The sequence below is a fragment of the Haliaeetus albicilla genome, chromosome 19 (assembly GCF_947461875.1).
Source record: "Haliaeetus albicilla chromosome 19, bHalAlb1.1, whole genome shotgun sequence".
In the NCBI taxonomy this organism is placed as follows: Eukaryota; Metazoa; Chordata; class Aves; order Accipitriformes; family Accipitridae; genus Haliaeetus; species Haliaeetus albicilla.
Window position 1 is genome coordinate 17,493,914 of NC_091501.1, and position 22,600 is coordinate 17,516,513.

A 22,600-nucleotide genomic window follows, 5' to 3' on the forward strand; every position below is an offset into this window, starting at 1 on the left:
ATGAGGCAATTGCAATCTAGAAGCTAAACTTATATGCACTATACTCAACCAAAGATACACCTCATGTGACATACACCTTATCAGCAGGTTTTTCTGTACGGTTTTTTTCCTGAGACTTTCAGGGTCTTTTCCTGAGATAGTTAAGACATCCCAGAGCAACAGTTCACTGTCAGTGAACTCCAAATGGATACTACATTCATTGTAGCATCACATCTGCAAGAAATAAAAATGGGACAAAGACCAGGAAGAGCACATGGGTGACTACAGTTAGGTACCATTCAAAGAATAATTTAACAAGACATGAGAAGGCATAGGATTTAGCAGAGAGTAATATGATGGGCAAAATACTCACAAGTATCATTCTATCATGCTTAATGTGTGAGTTATTCCCCTCTAGAGTGAATGCAACTGAAGTAACAAATCCTGAGAACTTTTCCCTGTCCATGCTCTATGCAAACCTTAAAATATCACCATAACACTGCATTTTTTAAAAATTTAATTTTTTCTTTTTTTATTTGTTAGTATTACCACAGCACCCAGATCATGTCATAAACCAGATTCCCGATATATTGACCACTTACACTATGCGGAACAACAAACAGTCCCTGCCTGAAAGGACTAACAGCATAATTAAATAAATTTATGGAAAAATCAGGCCCAAAGAAGCTGCAAATCCTGTCTATAGTCAATGAGAGAGGCTGTGGCAGAAGCTGTTAGAGAATTCCAGCATAAAATCTGGCATCACAGGAGTCAGTTGCAAAACTCTCACTATCTGCAGTAAAACCAGGACTGAAAACATATGTTTCTGCTTTATAGCCCTTTGCTCAGACAACTCAAACCTGGTATTTCATAAGTTTTCTTATTTCTACTCCTTGGTTTTTTGCACCAAACACATTTTTCCTGTAACTTCTGTTTATGAACTGATACTTTTATAATATAATTAGGATACAACTATATGTAATTCTATTAATCTCTGTCCAAGTGTTCACTAGTTAAAGTATGAAATGTTTCACAAGGATATATCCAAAATTCACATAGCAAGGTTTTTTCACTATATGTCCTGCTTTGAAATACTATTTCAATGCTTCTTGTTCTTTATCCTGCATTTCTACTGGTGCATTTAATAAGATTTGGCTTTCAGATTTAAGTTTCTTCTTCAAAATAAGGAGGATCAGTGCACTTGGGATATAGGACACTCCACGTAATATTGCTGGCAGGCCAAGATAGAGCCACCTGAAATAAAGGATGAGCTTCATTAAACATATGCATTCATGAAAAAATAACAGAACTATTCAGCATACATTGTTTTGCAACAATTGCCCAGCCACTCTAAAGCTTGTGCCCTGATACTTCTGGATCTCACAGAAGGTGAATCAATATGAGAACAGAGAATACATCAGTGTCAGTGAAATGACTATTTACATCACCCAACTTCAGGCAACTAATTTAGCCAGCAACATTAGCCACCCAGTACCCTTATGGCTTTCTCCACAGGGAAAAGAGAGAGCCCTGAAAAGGGCAGCTCAGACCACCTGAGTAAAACTTCTGGGTATTCATGAGCTAGCATTCTTCTTCCAAATCAACCTTAACACAATATTAAAAGGAATCATTCTGAGGCCACTAGTTCAACAAGGCTTTTCTTCAAAATTCCCACAGTGCTCCTTGAAGGACTACAGAAGCATGAAGCGTAGTATCCTGGGCCAATTTCCAGTTTGGGTAACCAAATCTTCTTTATAAATTTCTCCTCTATTTTGATTCAGGTGCTATTTCAACCATTTTCTGTTCAAAGATATTGCATAGACAGCCATTAGACATTTTTCTCACAAGGGCTTACTGCTTTTAATTTTTTTATCAGAATTCAGTGTTTTAAGGTCTGTTCTCAGGAAAGGCCATTAGTGAATGTAACCAGAACATTTCTGTTCAAAGGGTGTTCCAGCATCTGTGGCAAAGGTTGCACTTGACAAATAAAGCCAATGCCAAAGAAAAGTGTTGCGTCGAATCTCTAATACAGGAGCAGTTTGTCTACTAGGAAAAGAAAAAGAGTGTAAAATTATATCTCTATGCTTGTAATGATACAGTAAGAAGGATAAATTAAAATAAAGTAGAAAATATACCTGTATGTGACAATGTCGTACATTCTACATGCTCCTTCTCCACCACAAGTCATAGTACCCCACTTCAAGCAAGTGGTATCTATCAAAGCTCCAAAATAAATGGGAGATGGAATTCCAGCTAAAAAGAATATTAGCAGCATTTTTGTGAATACCATATTTCTTCTGATTAGCAGATACACTACAGAACCTGTGTTGTTTCTCACCTACTCCATCTGTCCTGTCCTCTTGCAGTGTGAACCATGCTCTCTGTATTTCTTATGCTCTCTCTTCTTCCTTATCCACTTACCCTCAACCAAAGATTTTCTTTCCTGTTGCCTGTTTAACAATATATACATGCTACAATATGGACTGTGATTCCTATTCAAAACTCAACATTTTCTCTCATCAGTGAGAGTGAACGTTGTGTTCGACAAACATACAAGAGCGAAGGAATGTAAAATGGCTTTCAGATAAGCAGCAGCTGTAGTCAGCCTATTACCCAGCATAAATAAATGCAAACTGAAAGCTGTTCTAATTTGCCATGCTGCCTAGATCTGTAAAAAAACCCCAAAATTCTTCCTGCTCAAAGGCACTCCATAGGAGTAGACTCCTGTGCCATGCCCATAGCCCTGATGTGATCTTTATCTAACTCTAGATCAGACCTAACTGTGCTTCTGAAGTGCGTTAGAGCTTTTCTTACCAAATACTCTTGAAGCTAGTCCATGGATACCCACTCCAAATGACTTTTCTTCAGGCTTTAGAGACCTGTATGATAATCACATTGTACACCAATCAGTAGAGGTGACATTAATAAGAAATGTTTACCTCTGTTTTTTTTTAACCAAACTCTTCATCACATTAGGCCAAAACCATTCTAATTAGAGCATTGGTTGAAAGAGTTTGTTATCCTCATTAGGTGACATTTACTGAAGTTCCTTAACTAGGACTGCCAAATCACAAAAGGAAAAGCTATCATCCACTCGGACTGAAGCCAGCGCAAAGTGCAAGATAGTTGTGCCTTAATCAACAGCATGTTGATGTGATCAGTAAACACATGGGTAACACACACCTCTCAATATCTCAGTGCACTGACTCTGGTCCTACATTAATTCAGGATATAGCCGATAGCCAGAAGCAACAACAGGTTATATAGCTGACATGACACTAATGAAGCCTTAACACAGCACAGTAATAACGTAAGATCTTTCTATTGTTCCTCCCTCCATACAGAAACTAACACACTTTTGATTCTTGGGGTGTTTGACCTCAGAATAAAAAGTCCAGTAGGTTTCTTAAGACAAGGACATTTTACTGTACCTTATTAAGACCATGTACCCAGGCATGGCTGCTAAGGAAAAAATGAAGCTGCAGACTAATGACAATATCAAAAAATAATGAAGCATCTTATCACAGTTTTCTTCTCCATCACACTGGCCCAGAATTGCAGAGACATTTTGAGATGAAAATGCTGAGGCGGCAACACAGGTGCAGTTTTCAAATACCTGTCAAAAGAGTATTTTAATCACACAGACTTGTCAAAACTCACACACTGAATGTGAAACTCAGACAGTTGGCACCTAGCTCACTCTCTCCTGCACTTGAGTATGTTACACATGTGCAGCACTGCACTGCAGCCTCTCCCAGTCTGCCAGGCACAGGTCCAACCATCATCTGTATTTAGTGCATGGGGTTAGAGAGCGGGAGGGAGCTATGGTCCTCTTATGCATCTGGGACTATGCTTCCTCAAAGAATCCACAATCAACAGAGCCCTCCCTCATATTTCCCAGCACAGCCTGGTCCTTCCAGTGCCAATAGATCTGACCCTCTTTTTCATGACCTAGCGAGTGGTCTTTCATATGCCAGAAGAAACCAGAGATGTTTGACTGAGGCTGGGTTACAATATTCTCACTCAAACACTTGCTTCTACTGAAATCATTGAGACTATTGCCAGAATAAGGATTCTCAAATGTCAGCCAAGGTGAGCAAGGGCATCAGTGTCTGGCCCTTGCTATCATCTAATACTTCTTTAAAATATTTGTGAAGTACAAAGGCTTTCTAAAACCTGTATGATTTGGGGTTTTATTGAACTCATTATTTTTGATTGTTTTCAATCTAATTAGAATTTACTATTTTTTAATGGAAAATATATTATTAATTAAGATAATAAAAGTTCTATAATATCTGGTTACTTTTTTAAATCTACAGAGTAAAAGAGATTATTTAAAGTCCATGCCATAGAACTTCATTTTGGCTGAAATGTTCTTGGGCACTCAGGTTTCCAACTGGCAATACCTTAAGAATAATTTCTTACTCCATTTTAAGCATTTAAGATTCCTTCAATTATTAGAGGAAATGGAGGCTTCTTCATTATATTCTTTAATTTAAACTTAAACTATTTTTTATATTCCGTTTGGAATTTCTATTGCCACTCAATGAATTTGTCCAACTCTATTTATCACCTTATATATCCAACTAAATGTACATGTATGGATATTTCCCACCCTATATTGATACAGATATTTCTCACCTACTATATTTCATAGTTACAGCACAATAAAATGTAAGCTTTACCACACTTTTTCCAGTTCCTCTTGAGGCTTTACACCCAGCAAGACAAGGTGACACATAAGTGATTCCATTGTTCCCACAAACAGGGTCCCATATTTTAAGTGGGCAGTCACAATCCCTGTTGCAGCCAGCAAGTAGAGTATTTTCTGCATATGAAACTTGCTCTATTCTGAAATACATTTAGAAGATGAATAAATATTTCAGTAATGAAATACCTACAGTAACCCTTTGCAATGCATAGGATTCTATTCTAGCTCAAGTGTTGATCCAGGGCACAATCCTACATGCTCCTAACCTGGAGTCATGCCTTTCTATCTTTCTATAGGATGATATGTTACGTTATATTATATTAATATTATCAATTCATAGGTAAGTACGCATACCCTACAGCATCTTTCTCATCTATGGCATGTACGTTTTTGATTGTCTACAAACATTACATATATACCTACATGTGCATTTTACAGACACACAACCCTTCCCAATGATTAATGGCAGGCTTCAAATCAAGAAACTGCAGATAAAATATCCTCTGATAACTCAATAGCAATCAAAGTCCACTAAACCAGCATAAGATAAAGAAAGGATTTTGTCCCTCTGTAATTCTGAAATTGCACTCATGTACGCCTAATTTGATCAACAACTTTTTATTTCTACCTGCAGTTACATGATTTGAATGTATAATTATATTAGTAAAAGAATTAATATGGACATGCAATTGCATGAGTCTTGATGTGGATGTCTTTTTTAATACACTTTATTGTTTAAAACAGGGATAACAGAAGATAGACCTACTGTCTCATGCAAGTAAAAAGCTTTGAGAGTTTAGATTATGAAAAAAAAAGTTGCAAAGCTATGGAGTCCCTGGCTGATTTTTTACAAGAAAAATCATTCCAGTGTCTTAACACTTAAGTCCTCTTGTGTCTTTAAGAACATACCCTTCATAGGAAACTGTTAGGCCAGCAACTGGTGAAGTATCACAGACAGTCCAATAGGCAGCAAAGTAGAGAAGGTATTCCAGTAAAGATACCCAAAATGCTATGTTCGCAGCCTGATAGATATTTATCTTGAATTTCTTCATGAACAAGCCTCCAAAAAAATACCCAACGCATATAACTGGTAAGTTGTAAACACCTATTTAAACAAGTGAAACTTCCATGTTAAAATAAAGGAGACCATCAAAGCTACTCATAAGGGAAGACTGTGTTTGGCAAAGGTTCATATAGTGCCTGTGACTGAATAATTTATCTATGGTCAGAAATGGGTTTCTACTAGTTTCCTTGCACACCCAAAACATCTGCCAAAGTCAACAGCAGTTGGGAACTGCTTGGAGAGCGAGCTAGAAGGTACGACTGAAATGATTCATTGGAAAATTGCAATCTAGAGCTGCAATCTAGTTCTAACACACACAAACATACCAAAAAAAAAAAAAAAGAAAAAAAAGAGCAGGGTTTCAATACAGCCTCCCTATCTGAGAGAGAAACTCAACAGGAAGATAAGCTAGTGGACCATATCTTGGTGCACACTGAGCATCACAGAAAGGAGGAACAGACTTTCAGTTTTGATATGGGATTACTGAACATGCTCTCACACTTCTTTGCTGTTTGATATTTTAATGAAGCAAAGACTGACTGAAAGACATTTAGGAAGTAGTTTTACAAAAACATCATATGGCTTGGTTGGCTTTGCTCAAGGCAACGTTGGTTCTCTAACAATACTTCAGTGTAGGTAGGCATGGAGAATGTGAGGAAAAGGGAAGGCTGTTAAACCTGAATTTGGATCCTCTCAACATACTCTATACTTCAATACAGAAAACAATCTGCCTGAAAAACCTAGCAGTGCAATATCAGCGTAACCCAGATAAGATGTATGATAGTTACATGCCTTTGGATGCACAGCTTCAAAACACTGGTAACAGAGGGCAATAGTAATACTCATAAGGTCTGGGACATTCTGTGTGGCAGGTTTTAAAGAAAATTGTGCAGATACTGTGAAAGATGAGCACTGAGTTAAGGAACAGAAGTATAGCTAGATGTATTTTTAGATGATTCTTCTATAATGAGTAAATAAATTCTAGTCTAATTAAGTCACTGCAGTTAAACAAGGGAACGCTGAAAATTTAAGACATGTAGAAGCATAGAAAGGCTCCTACAGTTTCAGGATATTTGCTTTGTGCTACAACTACTTGCCATTACCATTTCACAATACATGAAGACCTTGTCCTCACTCATAAAAAAAGCTTACAAATGACAGACAAAAAAAGACAGCTCTTTGGTCAGTGCTTTCTTTCCATGGAGTTCTGCATATGAAAGAGGATCTGAGGCTTTCAGAAGGCCCAAGACCAAGACCCAAGGAGTGGGATGATGGAAAATGTTGAAGATCACTGGCAATTTTAGCTGTGCATAGGATCAATGCATCTACATCTTAAGATCGCTAGTGATGTCATTTTCATGAACATTAAATCTACCCTCTGCTTGGTAGTATACTATTTAATCAAGATAATATAAACACTGGGTCCATGCTCTCTTGATGTGAATTAACTTAACCTTTTTGAGATCAGTGGTGCAAGTTTCATATCAGCTGAACTTTCTAGGCCAATTCAAAAGATGAGAAGTAGATTATAAAATTCTGCACAGAAAATTAGGAGATGCTTAGCAGAAAATGCATTATTATTTAGAAATGCTTTGTAGTGTGGAATCTCTCATTTGTAGAAGGATTTGACCTTCGTATGTATATGTATACATGTACACATGAACATATATATATATATATGTATAAATATAGAGAATTTGCATGGAGACATCATTACTTGGTAGAACAGAGCAAAGCAAAATGCAGACATACCAATTAAAAAGATGGCATCTGATGCAGATTTTCCAAACTGTTGTTCCAGATATTTGGGCATGAAGGATATCATGCCATTGAAGGCACTGAACTGTAAGACAGTTATGCATATAAATAACATATAAACTGGGTTATGAAACAGATCCTTGAGGAAGGGGATGAAATCTGGAATGAAACAATGTAATAAGTTAGTGTGATGCTTTATGAAATGAATCACCCCTCGCTCAGTGTGGCTGAGGCGGGAAGAGGGGAACAGAAATGACTCAACTGGATCAGGCTAATTCTTGTGCTTTGCCAGACACCATAGGCCAAAGATTACTTGCTCAGCCCAGGCTAGCCCAATTGTCTCCTCTACACAATGATAACCTCACACACACACACGCACACCAATGCATGCTGCTGCTTATAAAAAAAAAATCACAATAATAACCTTAGAGTAAAAGTTCCTTGAAACTTCTTAGCTGTACAATGACTGAACTTCGCACCTACAGATTTGCAGCAGCAGCTACTCCCCCACCATTCCTACTCCTTTTTCTGTCATCCTATGCCCTCAGAACATTCACCAAAACCCCTTTCCTATACCTGGCATGCAAAGGAAGTACAAGGGGGAAGGGGTGCAAATGCAGTATATAGCTGCAACAACCTGCCCCCAGAGACCTGATCACTCATTTTGGTTATTGCTACTGTCAGTGATGGTGCAGAAGAGGCCTGAGGAGGGACATGACTGCAGTTATTACCACCATACTCTCAAAGTCTGGATCCACGAGTCTTCAGCTAAGTAAGCATCTGAGAAACTAATTTACAGAGGTCTTTTCTCTGTGTAATGCCTATTAAGTCAGGATCTGAACCATTAAAAAACCCACAATTCCTCTTTGTCCAATGTTCTCTATTAATTAATGTGCTGGGCTGTTGTCAGGAAACTCTGCAGAAAAACACAAGCATCTGTAAAACAATGACCATGCTTTGTAGAAAATGGGCACCACTCAGGACAGATATATATCTTTCAGAGGTAGGCAAGTATCTTACTAGAAGAGGATCTGTATGCAAGTCTTGCAAAAATAAGTCAAATATCCAAAACGCTATAAATAGCCTGTATTGTTTATATACACCATGCAGTTTACAATCAGAGCTTTCTGAGGAAGAGATTAATTTCAACTATAAATACTACAATTTTCAACTTGAAATCCTTGGTGATTAAAAAGCTGTCTGAACACGTCCTGGGCAACTGGCTGTAAGTTGCCCTGCTTGAGCAGGGAGTTGGACCAGGTGACCTCCAGAGGTCCCTTCCAACCTCAACCATTCTGTGAAATGAAAAGATTCTTAATTCAGGTTATTCAGGGACAGTGGACATTCACACCAATGCAGGGAGGGAATGATAATGAAAACACAAGCTCTGAAGGGACTCTGGAGTACTAGGACCCGGAGTCTGAGCTAGGAACCTTTCCTCACCAGAGCAGTACTTTATTCATGGATTCATTTAAGGCTACATGACAGCAGGTAAAGGTGTTATGTTTATCAAAACGAAGTTGCAAAATCAGCCAAGATCTGAGTACTCACTCTGAGTATGGTGAATTTGCAGGACTCAGCTTGAAACACCATGGAGAGATAACTGCACTTGGCACTTACTTTCTGAAAATGAAGAACCTGTCAAGGGGCCCTGAGCTGGGTTTGCAGAATCACGAGACTACTCTGAAGATTGTAGCCTTTAACATATTTTATTCACTTACGTTTCCAACTAGCACAAAAAATGGAAGGAAAAAAACCATCTTCCTACAGATACATAGATCTGAAAGACCACAGTTGTGAAAGTTGCCAATGGTAACATGAATAAACGTAAGTCAAATAGATCCTTGTTCAACAGCCATTAAATGTTTATGAGACACTTAAGCACCTGTCAATTCCCTTTTATGGCTTTAAGTTGGACTCAAGAAATGCACAAGACTTGTGCTGGTTTTCTGCTTTTCTGCACAGTGCATGTGGGGTACAAGCAACTAATATCTGCAACTTGTCCACAGCTCACCGAGTTGTAATATTCTTAACCAGGTTTCAATGCATTAATCCTCTACCAGGAAGAAAAGATCCAGATCTACATACACGTGAAATATAGGAAGGGAAAAGGAGTGAATCCAGATCCTGGATCTATGAAATTAGCTTTCTTCCTCTGCAAGGAGGCATTCTAAATCCCTGTGCAAATCCTTTGTACTACAGAGAGATGAAAAACAGAGTATGCATTTCATACCTTTGACCAATCTTTACTTACAAAAATACACAGACATAGTTCACATCTTAAGGACTAAATTAAGAAGGAAATAAAATATAATATAACTTGCCTTTAGCAATTTCATACATGGTCTGTTTGGCTTCATTTTTATAATTTTCTTGCAATGGTGCTACACTTTTTTCACTCATCTCCTCAGGTTCATTGATTTCTCCTTCTTTCACCAGTGACTTGGGCAAAAACCAAAAAGGTATTCCCGCAAGAAGATTCAGTGATGCACAAATCAAAATGCCCAGCCACCATGCTCCAACCCAGCGGGCATCAGTAACTGTTATAGTTATGTCCTCTATAAAAAAAACAAACAACCAAAACACACACACCCCCGCCCCGCATCTTATATTAGTTTAGAAATATCCTTTGCTGTCATTGTGTGTTTTCCTATTCATCTCTGACGTGATATATTAAAAGCATTTTAAAGATTCTTAAAATGGGGCTGATGAAAGAGAATAGTCTCCAATCTTTTTTAATGTTGCTGATTTTCTGGCAAATTTCAGTGTTTTGTATTAAATTAATTCTAGTCCTTTCCTATGTCAAGCCAGATGACACAATTTTTCATCAAATAATTTATATGCAGATTCATTTGCGTATGTGTGAATTCAGGCCTTTTGTTGACTACTATACACAAATTTTCCATTCTAAAAGAAACACCAGCAAACTCAGATAAAATTAAGACATCTCATATAAGCAAAGAAATATCTTTTAGTGCTGATAAATATACCATCTTGCCTACCGATTTACAGGTAAGATTCTATATATTCATCCATTACCTGCATCTCCTGATCCCAGATCAACAAACAGTTCTGCACAGAATGATGCCAACAAGAAACCAAGGAAGGGGCCTATTACAGTTGCTGTATGTAGACATCCTGAAGTATGAAAAGGAGAAAATATACTAAATTAGAACCCAGCCATATTTATTTTCTTGGAATTGCTATCTATGGTTAGAACAGCTCTATTGAATAGACGTTTCTGCCTAAAAATGGCCTCATGTTAACAAGTTCATCTGTAGGTAAATTACAAGTTCTACAGTATTATTACTTTGATAAGGCAATAATGTCTGTCTTCTCTCTCCCTTTATTGGACTGAAGGGAGTCATAATAATCCTCTCTTTTGCTTTTGATAATGTGTGTGTTTGTCTGGGGGAGGGGAATTATCACAACAGGGTAGATTTACCCAGGTAGAAAGGTGAATTCTCTGCTTTGGCAAAATCCTCCAAATACGAAATGCCTAAAGGCATGATGGGAGTTTCACCCATTCCTCGTACTATGTTTCCAACCATCACAAATATCCACAGCAAGGACCCAGGCTCTTTTTCACACTCTGTGAACAAAACAAGAAGCCAGAATTAATGTTTTAATTCTAACTATTAATTGAATTCTAGAGACAAAGACAAAGAATTGACTAACAGCTTAAACTTTGGTGAGTACGTCTGTCCTGTAAAACTGGGAAATAAGTAGTTGAGATACTTGGAAGGCTCCAGAACTGGAAGAACCTGTTGCACTTGCTGGAGTAGTGTTTAAATCTCTTCCTCTCCATGTCATACATTGTCCAACCACCTGGCAGTCCAACCACTGCATAACCTTGGCCCTTCCCTTTACTCATTTCCCTCACCAAAAATGCCATTTTCATGTCAGTGAAGAGAAGACAGCGTCTGAACATCAGTGTTGAAGGGATGAAAAATCATGCCTGACTAATCTGATCACCTTCTACAACAAAGTAATACTTTCTGTCAACATCGGGAGGACAGTGGGTGTTTTTTACCTGGACTTCAGCAAAGCATTTGCCACTGTTTCCCATAGCCTCCTCCTAGACAAACTGGCAAGATACAGGCTGGACGGACAGTCTGTGAGATGGGTGGGAAATTGGCTCCAAGGCCACACTCAGAGGATGGTGATCAATGGCTTCTACTCAGGCTGGCAGCCTGCTACCAGTGGGGTCCCCCAGGGGAAGTGGGATCTATGTTTTTGCTCTATTTCTCATGCTTTTATTTCTTGTGTGGTACAATGAAAAAGCATCCTGATGCCTTTTACCCATTGTCCAAATACATTTCCCACCTCCTCAAGGTATCATAGTATTTCAAGTCAAAAAGAGGAACATTTGTGAGAACAACCTGGTGTTATATTTCCCCAAAATGAACTGGCAGAGAGGTTAACCCAGCTGTTTCGATACTGCGAAAACTGCATGAAAAAAAGCTACAGCTCTGGAGTCACAGACTAAAGAAACAAGAAGTCTAGGAAATTTCCTGACCTCTAGTTTTTATGTCTGCAAAAAGTACTGATCAAAAGCAGGACCCTGAAATAATCGCTAATAAAAATAAAATCCTATTTACTTAAACACTGTAAAAACTGAGGAAAAAGTATTAGTAGACATAGGAAGAGTCATACCTATTGATGGTTCCTCTGTAGGTAAAGAGAACAAGCTTTGATTAACAAGGCACAGAGGCATGACTGAAAAATTCTCCCGTTGTGAAATACTGCTTTCAATATGATACCTGTTTGAATCAAAGCAAAGCATCTATACATTAAGAAGAAATACATCAGAACCGCCTCACAAATCTGTACTTCAGTAATGAAGCTACCTATAAGAAGAGCGTGTATCTATAGGAAGAAGGTAACCCACATCAAAAGTTAGCTGAACCTCAGAAACAAATCAGACTAGGAACTGTAGCAGGGAATCAACTCAGTGTTTTATCCAGACTGTTATCTAGCCTCTAACATAATCTTGTAAAAGATGCTTCAGGAGGAGTTGATGAAACACCCGAATGAAATCCCTTGTACCATCTTCTCTCTCCTACTCTTTTTACATTCTAATCCAATTTACAACTTAAGCAGAGAGTGCTACCAAGGCTGTCAGAGCCATACCACATTGGACATAACAGGATTAGAGGATCTTCTTTTCTCAAAAGAAATCTCACTGATTAAAATAGAGACAAGCCAAGCAAAAAATAGCAAAAAACTGTTTAAAGAATCATTATAGTCTGTAAAGGCCTTGCCAATACAATGATCAGGGATGAGCTGTCATCCAGGCTCCAGACCAAAGACATCTGTAAAAATCATTTTGTATTGCCCATCCAAGCAGATAAGAGCTAGGAGTGTAATGTGACAGTATCACAGGCCACTCTTTCTTCAGAGTCCACACAAGAGGTAGCACAAGGATGAAGGCAAAGGCAAGGGAAGGTGTCCGGCACAGGAGTGACTCTCCTCAGGAAGTGATGACTGACTTCTGAAGCCATCTCAGAAGCAAAACAAAACAAGCTACTCTACAATTATCACTTCGTACTCATGCTCAGCAGTGTCTCTCTCAATAAGCAATAGTATTTCAGGGGAAGAAGTTATAGATTAAGGCAAGTAAGGATCACAGAAGCTGTTGTGAGCTAAGCAAAATACTCACCTTCCAAACAGGAAATGAGGAAGTGATATCAAAAGACATCCAAATGACAGAATTGTGCAGCCCAAAGCAATTATTCTGGGTCTGTGAAGCTTTGCTCCAAAGTAACTCACAAATGCTATCAGCAGCAAGTTGCCTGCAAAAAGAACCTGGTTCATATTTACAGACCAAGGCATACTTCTATCTTTTGAAGTGTAACACAGGTTTGAGTATACCTTGTTACTTCGACATCTGTTACTTCTCTTGTCTTGTAAAACCTGTAACTAGACAGGGAACTGCCTAAATGATGCACTAATTCCCTGCTATCTGTTATCTTTTTCTAGAAGAGTTACACCATATGGACAGAACATGAGAACAGGGCAGAATGGAAAAGAGAACATGGTGAGAGAGATTTTTGACTGCACCTATGTGGAGAAGAAATTTTTACTTTACACAGAGACCGGGCCCAGGGGCAGCAGAATAATAGCTGTTTTAGGAAGTTATTCTCCTAGGATACCCTGTTTTGCAATGTGTGGGAAAATACAGAAGTATATATCCAAGTAGTTTTGTACTGAAAATAATAAACACAAGATGACCTAAAGAGAAAAAAGGAATAATGAATTAATATTAATTTCAGTAATAGTTTGGGAGGAATAAAAAAATACAGATTTTTGTACCTAGTACCATTTAGAAATACATATGTGCTAAAAATCTTCATTCCCTTCTCCACTTTCACTTCAGAATCAGTGATTTTCTCTACTCTTCATTTATTGCTATGCAACTAAGAAAAGAATCAAGCTTCATGTTATGAATCAGGCCCCATAAAAATAGCAATTTAGTAATTGTACACCTACTAATTTTGTGATCTTTTTGTCAAAAGAACAAAACCATGTCTCTGAGCGATAAGCATCATGCTCTGAAAGAAGATAACATCTTTTTTTATGCATGATTGCTAGACAGACTGTGTTGAACCAGTGGCCTGAATGACACTTAAAGATGTACACTTACATGGTCCTAATATGTTACTTATGTCTGCTACATACACTGACTCTTAATCATTTCAAATATTACTATGATTATTCACAGTTATTTTACATCCTTGGAGATAAGAATGCTACAACTTGTTATAGAAAAGTGCATATGAGAGGATAATTTGTTTAAAATATTATGCCTTTTACATACTACTTCATTAATTTTATCCACTTCATATTTCTTAAAGTCTCCCCCTTATCAAAGGCAAGAATATATTCTGGGTATTCCTTCTCTATCATAACTTTGAGGTACCCCATCAGACTGCTTTGCAGGCAGCAGCTCAGTGTTGCCAACAGTTTCTTCTTCTTGCACATGCAGGTACAGGAGACCAGGAAGGGGGGGAGAAGGAGCCTTGCCCTCTCTCCCCACCAGTGTGTATCAGCCTGTGCAGACCATTTCCTCAGATAAGTCAGGGGTAACAAAGATCCACATTGTGACTTTAAGGGTATAAAAGACATCCGCTGAGGATCTCTATTGAGATGGGTTTGAAGCTATCAAGCTTTTTGTTTGGCTTTTTTTGACAATGACAAGACATAAGCTTGTCACTGGGCAATAAAAGTCACCAATAGGTAAGGTAAGGGTCACTATAAAAGTAGAACTGGAAACTTTCTTTGCAGTTGTACAGGTACGAAATCTCGAAATACTATTGAGTTTGAGTAAGGGGACAATCCACTTCAACCAACTTTGAGGTCACTGATTAAAAGAAATGTAAAATGCTAAATATGACCTTAAATTCTAACAAAGTTTATAAAATCTTTCTGTTTTGTTCAGAGAGATTCAATACAAAGCTCATAAACTAGTTCTATTTTATTAGTTGTTCTGTCATATCTTACGATAGTGCAGCAATTAGCTGAACCAGCTTTTAAACCTAAACTTCCTTATTTAAGTTGTCCTGTTAGTTTCCAAGACACTAAATGTGTAAGTACCAGTGGAAACGGTAGGATAGAGTTGGTCACTATTGTCAACATACAGTAATCGACAGATTGCTATGGACATGAGAGTTGCTAATACATGCTCAGCCAACATATTATACTTTCAAAGAATAAGAATTATTAAAATGAGCAATTACCAATTTCAAAGCTTCCACTAATGATCCCCACTAAAGAAGCTGGAATATTAAATTGTTTCTCTATCTGTGTGTACATGCTGTTCATGTAAGCACCAGACATCGTTTTACCAACAAATGCAAGTGATAGTGCCAGCAGAAATACCTAGGAAGGAAAGAGGAGAATGCATAAAGGATTCAAAATTACATATTTAGGAATATTCCATGGTTATTTTCCTCACCAAAAATGTGTTTCCAGGTAAAACAAGTGAACAGTTCTGTTCCACTGATGCGTGTTTAACTCCCATCACCTATCCTTGCCCACAGAGTTATGGCTTCACTAAACCACCCCACCCCCCACCCACCCCCAAAAAAGAAAGATTTTTATGCTTCACCTGTTCCCATTGACCAAGCCTGTCTTCAGAAACCTTTAGCCCCATTTCCCTAGCCAAGCCAGGCGCAGCGCAGCCTCTCCCACCGTGTGTCTGCTGCAAGATTGCCATCTGCAGGACTGAATAACGTCTGCAGCCAGACCAGGGTGCAAAGACCATCGCACCCTTTGCTCATCTGAGTGACAAATTAGTTGCAGAACTAAGATGGTTTCCTTTGATCGAATTACTTGGTTGAGTATCTGCTCTCCCATCTCAGGAGAGGTCACGACCCCAGAAAAAGTCATTTCAAACAGAAGGAGTAAATAGTGTGTCCTTTTTACAAGAATCTAGTGGCAATTGACAGTAAGAAAATAAATATGAATATATGCAGTAGTATTCAAATTATGCTAAAAAGCATAAGTAAGGTATTTGGGCTTTGAATTACTATTAAAAACAAGCTATTTTACAACCTTTTATAGCGCTTCTTGACAACTTGAATAGTCTAGGGTACATCAACAGGCAATTTTTACTGCCGTGTCACAATTGGTAAGACTCATTTCACAGGTTTAAGAAGAAATGGTAAACGTGTCAGACTAGGGGGATTACACAAATTCAGAGGTGAAGCTTCAAAGGCGCAATCAACCATACCTCCAACACATCACAGAGTGCAAAGTTCGGAGACATAAAAAGCAACACATGATTGCTTACAAATTTGCTTGACCTCAGCTAAGGCATTAAGGATAAGGAAAGAAACGGAGCTTATCCATTCATTTAGTCTAGACTGTAGCTTCTACTAAACCACTATAAGTGCAAGCAATTACAGCTGTGCATTCATACAAAATTGCTCAAATATTTCTGTACCTTCAGCTTGGAAATGCAGCAGAATTTGTCCCCTGCACATGGCTTCTCAGCTTCTTTCATGTTGCCTTTTTTAATTGATCCCAATGTCTGTTTCTGAGTCTGTCCAATGATCCCATTACAGTGTTGAAAAAAAGGAAAGAAAAAGAAACATTTTTGTCCCATGTTTGCAAAAAATCAGATGCCTTCTAAGATATTTGATATTTGAGCATCTTCCTTAAATAATTGCAAACAGATTCCAACAAAACTGGATTCTAACAAAAGCTACAAGCCTATACGCTTTATTCTAATCACAAAAATTTGACATGTGAATGTCAACAATGTAACAGCTAGCTATTTCTTATCAGATACTGAATGCTCTCAGCAGCATACAACCTATAAGCAAAGAACAGAGAAAAGAGACGTTCTGAGGGCAAGCTAGTTTGTCTGTAATACAGCTTTACAGTCCTCTTCACAAGCATGTGGTACTAACCACTGTGGGAGACAGGACGATGAAGTCCTATACATCTGACTGATGTCTCCATGGTCTTTATTTACTATGCCTGTCCTTGCTAGCCATAAAAACACATTTAGTTCTGTTCTGCATGTTCTGTTGAGCCCTCCCTTCTTCCACTGGCATCAGTGTAAATTTGTTAATTTTAATAGAAACTGTGTTGGAGACCAATCTCTTGGCATTAAAATTAGGAGAAAAAAATAAAACCAAAACCGCCATACAACTTAAGTTCTAAATGGAAACAAACCAGACTCCATTCTGCTTCCCCTCCCAAGATTTGCAAAAACATCCCTCTCTATTTGTCTGCCTATTTTTAGTCATCTCCATCTCAACTTGATGGTTAGAGCTTCTGGTAGTGCTAAACCACCTGTTTTCTTACACATCTTATATATTTCCCAAAAATGTGTTCAAAGAAAGAGCAATATATTCCAGGGACTTGGAATATACTTACCTGTAAAAGCTCCTACATATCTGAGGGTTAGCACAGAGTTAAACAGGGAGAACACCAGTTTAAAGAAGATTTATCTCTAAGGACTGCCACAAAGGCTTCATTAAATCAAGTTATTAAATACAGTTCCCTCTGTCTGATGGGGTAAGCTGAAGAAAACCAGGGCAAGTCAAAGCCTTACCTTATAGTCGGGATGGATATAGGGTAATTTCCTCTTTTTTGTCTTGGATATACTTTCCGAGTGCAATCTTGCAGCACCTGCTCTTCTCTGTTTTCCACTTCATGGAGCCATGGCTGGGAAGGAAGCTGTCCTTGACAAGCCCACCAATAGGACTGAATTGCCTGTCACGTTCTTCAACCCAACACCCTCTCAGTCAACCTCTTCAAACACTAATTTCTACAACAATGTTAATCCTCTCAAATGTGTTTCTTAACTAACTTGATTCCTAGCAAATTCATGGGCATTAACTCCTTCTACAGCTACCTCCGCATTTTCAGTCTCTAAAAGTGTCATGCATTATTATAGCATTCCTGGAAATACTTACTTTACAATGAGGTGTAGGTGGTCAGCAACTCAGACAATTAACTATGATATATAAGTAGTTTGTGTTTCCACTTTGCTTAAGGACTCTTACACAAACTGTGTCCAATCACAGTACTACACTGTGCTTATACAGCTTTGTACTTTCTTTGCAATTTGGCATAAAATGTTATATCCCAGGGAGTTGTTTATGTCTTATCTTAATACTGCTTTATTCAGACTGTAGCCCACCAGTGATGCCAAAAGGTGAGCAACAGAACAAAGATTGCAGTCTCCTATGTCTGTCCTCTTCTACTCCTAGGAGCTGGCAATGGAATTCTGTCCCTTACTATACCAACCCCTGCACTGCACTAACATACACAAGGAACATCATCTGGCGAGTTACAGGTTTTCTCCTCTGGTGCTAAAAGAAACCAGCCAGCAACCTCTGCCCAAGTTTCTCTTGGGGCATCAGAAACATCACACTGCACCTCATACAATTACAGATGACAAAATGGCAATGTTTACCTTTACTTATTATTATGTTCCCTCAAAGCATAAATTATGGTAGAAAAAAATGCATTGCAATCCATTTTTTACTGGGAAGATTATTAATTGAATAAAAAAATAGACAGAATTATTATTTTCAGCTTTGTTCCTAAGGTTGCTTTCCGCATCTTTAAAATATTTTTGTGGTCACACTTGGTGAAATGGAACTGAAGCAAACACAGACTAACAGTCTAGATTATCAGAGAGATGTAGGTGCATAACTCACTCAGCTCAGGTGCATTTACACCACACTTTAAATCCAGGTTAGAACTCAGACTACCATTTCTGTACCTAAAGAGGAACCAATAGTGTTCTCACTCCCTTCTCCCATCTCCCTGCTCTCCATTGTACGTTCTTGTTGCTTACCTTGCTTCCACTTTTGGGCTCTCCAGACACGTCTTCAAACCTCTTTAATTCATTAAACAGGCAGAAATTTAATTCAGGAAAAAGATTGCTTTCCAGGCAGTGAGCTGATTTGGCCTGCAGAATGGTTCAACAAGTGTCAGACCGACATAAGCAAAAGAGCAGGAAAGTGGAGCCAAAACATGAGAAGAGAGGAGAAAGTGGGAGTGAAAGCAGAGTAGGAAAGGATAGAGAGTGAAACCTGCCCATCTGAGCACCAGTGATGTGTTATGTCACCTCAAATATTTGTGGAACTATGATCTCAAGCCCTAACCTAAGCTGCCCAGGCCAGCCCTGAACACAGCTGGCCTCATAGGATCAGCACAGCCATAAGGAAATTATCTCCTTCAGTGAACATCAATCAGTATCTCTTTAGCCAACAGCAAGAGGAAAGGCAGCTTATGCTACTAGGATAGTCACATTGTGACTGTTCTGTAACAAACCACTTGAGGAATTTGCGCAGGCCAGGTGAGACTATATATTTATGCAAAAGTTTGCCCTTGGGTTCTGACTGACCTACCAGCTATCATGTAAACACCTACACTTGAATCCTACTCAAAAGCCTGCAATGTCCACTGAAATTTCAGGGAAAAGGTCAATAAAATCCTTCCTTACAGGATCTTACTCCTTCCGCTTCTGCACTGAGTTGGGAACATATTTATGGCAGGCTAAGAAGTTAGTTAGCGGTAACACAACTGCCTCTTCCAGCCATCTCCGCTACTGGACTAAATTTCCACAGGCAACCAGACAGACAAGTAATCAGAAGACTTGTCTCTAGAAGACACCCACTTTACATAGTGCACAAAGAACTAAAGCACACAGCACGGACAGTTTTAGTAGAGGCTACAGCTACAAAGCAGTTGCACGAAGTACAGCGTCTGATGTATCATGGGCTGAACAAGGTTGCCGTAATAACAAAGCAAATACATCCTGTGTGGATCAAAGCAGGCTTATTCAGTGTAGCTGACAACAGCAGGCAGGCTAGCATTGAGAGACGTGAGTTTGGACCCATTTGTCCCACACAAACCTGCAAATACATTTTATAGTTTTAAACCACATTTCACCTTAGCTAACCAATAAAAAGAAGAACAAAAGAACATAAATATCTGGATTTAAATGTCTACGAAGCAGTATTCTGCAAGTTGCCTTGCCTGAGTCCCAAGGGGACATCCTATTTTCAACATAAAATGCATCTTCTGTTTGGCTCAGCTTAGTCATATGGATAAACTGCTAAATCCTTGTTTTGTTTACAAACAGGATTAAAAATCACATGAGGTGATTTTTATAATTTTTTATAACTGCCAAACAGAGGGCAATTATAGTGTCAGAATTTTTAACTAATTTATTTTTCCCATTGCAAAAAGCATTTTGAAATCTTGTTTTACTAGCCACAGAGCAAACTGTTACTCAAATGCAATTACACTAATGTTAGACTGAGACAAAGGAAAATATTCTCATGGTGAAACAATTAGGTACTTACAGTTTTGAAAAGGTTTTCAGAAGGAATGACTGATATTGTACGCTTAAACTTTGGCTTTTATTCTAAATTGTTGAAAATTAACCCAAGTATACTTACTGCAGAATTTGTATTTTTGCCAAATGGTTTCAGCTGTGCATTTTAGAGTACTCACTCAGATGTGAAAGACACAGGCTGAGCTCTTTGTTAGAAAAAAATTAAGCCCATCTCTTTCTCTTCCCTGCCAAAAAAGGCCAAGAGCTACAGCTGTGTCAGATCCCTGAGCATGAAGTGCTGACACTCTTGCGCACCGAAGACATCCAGAGAGTGCTCACAAGCAAGAAAGGAACTTTAAGATTGCACATAACTGTAGATTTACAGGCTAGGCGGTGTCCTAGGAAAACGTAGCACAAGGTCAGGCTGGAAGACGGGAATGAATTTGTGTTTCTCGTGTCTTGAGAGGGCATTCAAGCCCTGAGTTAGTGAATGGAAAGCAGCACAGGCATAATAATTGGCCTCTTTGTGCTGTCTTGGAATTATTTGGAAGAAAGTGTAGCCCTTTCCAAGCTGGTATAAAGCAATTGGAGGCTCAGATGTAGGGCAGAACTGAGTCTGAACCAAAAGTGGAGAAAATTGCCTCCGCCACTGAAGCACAGAGGCATAATATCACTCTTTTTGGCATCCTCAGCTGCTGATCTTCAGTGTTTCTTCTCAGTGTAACAGCCTTTCTGGATGTATTTTCGAAATATCCAAGTTTAACTACCTACTATATAACTGGTGTGCTGTTAATTCTAGAAGAGGACGAAGATCCTAATAATTAGACACTGCAACATTCACTAGGAGCACCATTTCCTCTGGGACTCTTGTTGAATGATGACGGTTCACCATGCAAAAGTGAAAGGTAAAAAAGCCACCCATAGTCACATAGCTGCTGTGGTTGTCCTACAGGCTGCATGCTGTTAGTTGCTGATTACTGGACATTACAAAATCAGATAGTAGTTTGACCAAGCGTAAATAGTTCTAGCTAATGTGGCAAGAAAAAATTATGTGACTTTGATCAAATCAGGTAGACATCACATCTAAGAATCAGTAGATACACCTTCAACCACTGGTGCTGAAACAGGTTTTATCTGTGACCTTAAGTCTCTTGTTGACACTTGTGTTTGTCTCCCTCACAGAAATAACTAATAATGCACATGAAAAGCCTAAACGCAAGGTCTAAAAAGTGTGGTGAGGGTGGGATTGGGATTAATGAATGCCTGGCTTTGAGCACAGCCTCCAGGGCAGTGTTTCTCAGCTTTCTGAGGGAGCATGCAGCCTTCCTGAAAAACCTTCCTGGACTACCACATACCCTGTGTGGTTATGCTGCTGAGAGGGGGAATTAACACACCAGCAAGATACTTGGCATTTTTGTTACACAGTATGTTTTTGTCTCACAAACTTAGAACTCCACCACTGTACTGAAAAACATTTTGTACACCCTCTGCTAATGCCTTATAGACCACTGGTGGCTGAGGGTCCTGGCCTGCTCAGTGCTGCACCAGAGCATGAGGTAAGGCATTTTCCCCTGTTATTTCCTATAATAAAAGTTCACAATTGTAAATTTCTGAGAGCATACCTTCTCAGTTCTCACACACTAGAAAATTTCTCAAGTAAAAATCTATTAACATGCTTCCAACATGTGAAAAGCCTTGTTCTCCCTCAGAAAATATGCATTTCATAAGAGCTATAGTGCTGCTTTCTGTTCTCACTTCATGATGGTCTCCAAATCACACCTGATGGCTGTCTGTACTGGGATTTTGCTTATACAGTTTAACTAGAAATAGAAATTCTGTTTCCACCTTTGATTTCCTTTAACTAATATCTGAGGTAAAGTCTTATTTCCCACTAAGATATTTTGAAGGTTTTCTTGCATTTTCTATTTTCTCCACTTACCCAGTGCCACTATTGAAAAATTAAAAAATCCTCTGACAAAATAAGAAGAAAATATAAAAACAGTGATCTGAGTTCTGCCACATACTGCTTTGTGTTCACAGAAGACTGTACAATGAAAAGCAATAGTGAACAGAGGTGGAAAATGGCTGAGTATAAAGCTGCCTTAAGTCCATGTGGCCATCCTTGCTTCCTTTAAAAATAAACAGTTAAAGGTGATGAGGAAAGAGGATACTGCCCACCAAAATGGCAGTTGTTCAACAGTGTATGTCAACAGCAAAGTAGTGTTCATTCAGGTGTAAACCTGTACCCATACCACATGCAACAGCCCTCCGTGTATGACTA

The 22,600-nt window shown here is 38.7% G+C and overlaps 1 protein-coding gene across 1 annotated transcript; it reads right to left on the minus strand.

Annotated features, from left to right (window-relative positions):
- Nucleotides 1-224: 224 nt before the first annotated feature.
- Nucleotides 225-21,204, minus strand: SLCO1A2 (solute carrier organic anion transporter family member 1A2). Its single transcript, XM_069807866.1, has 15 exons — nt 17,578-21,204; nt 16,459-16,557; nt 15,251-15,392; nt 13,174-13,306; nt 12,168-12,274; nt 10,957-11,103; nt 10,551-10,649; nt 9,836-10,069; nt 7,506-7,670; nt 5,600-5,795; nt 4,665-4,830; nt 3,411-3,595; nt 2,794-2,858; nt 2,115-2,232; nt 225-1,233 (listed from the first exon to the last, which is right to left on the minus strand). The coding sequence occupies exons 2-15, from the start codon at nt 16,516-16,518 to the stop codon at nt 1,074-1,076; spliced, it is 1,977 nt and encodes a 658-aa protein (XP_069663967.1). The 5' UTR covers nt 16,519-16,557; nt 17,578-21,204; the 3' UTR covers nt 225-1,073.
- Between the last annotated feature and the right edge of the window lie 1,396 nt (nt 21,205-22,600).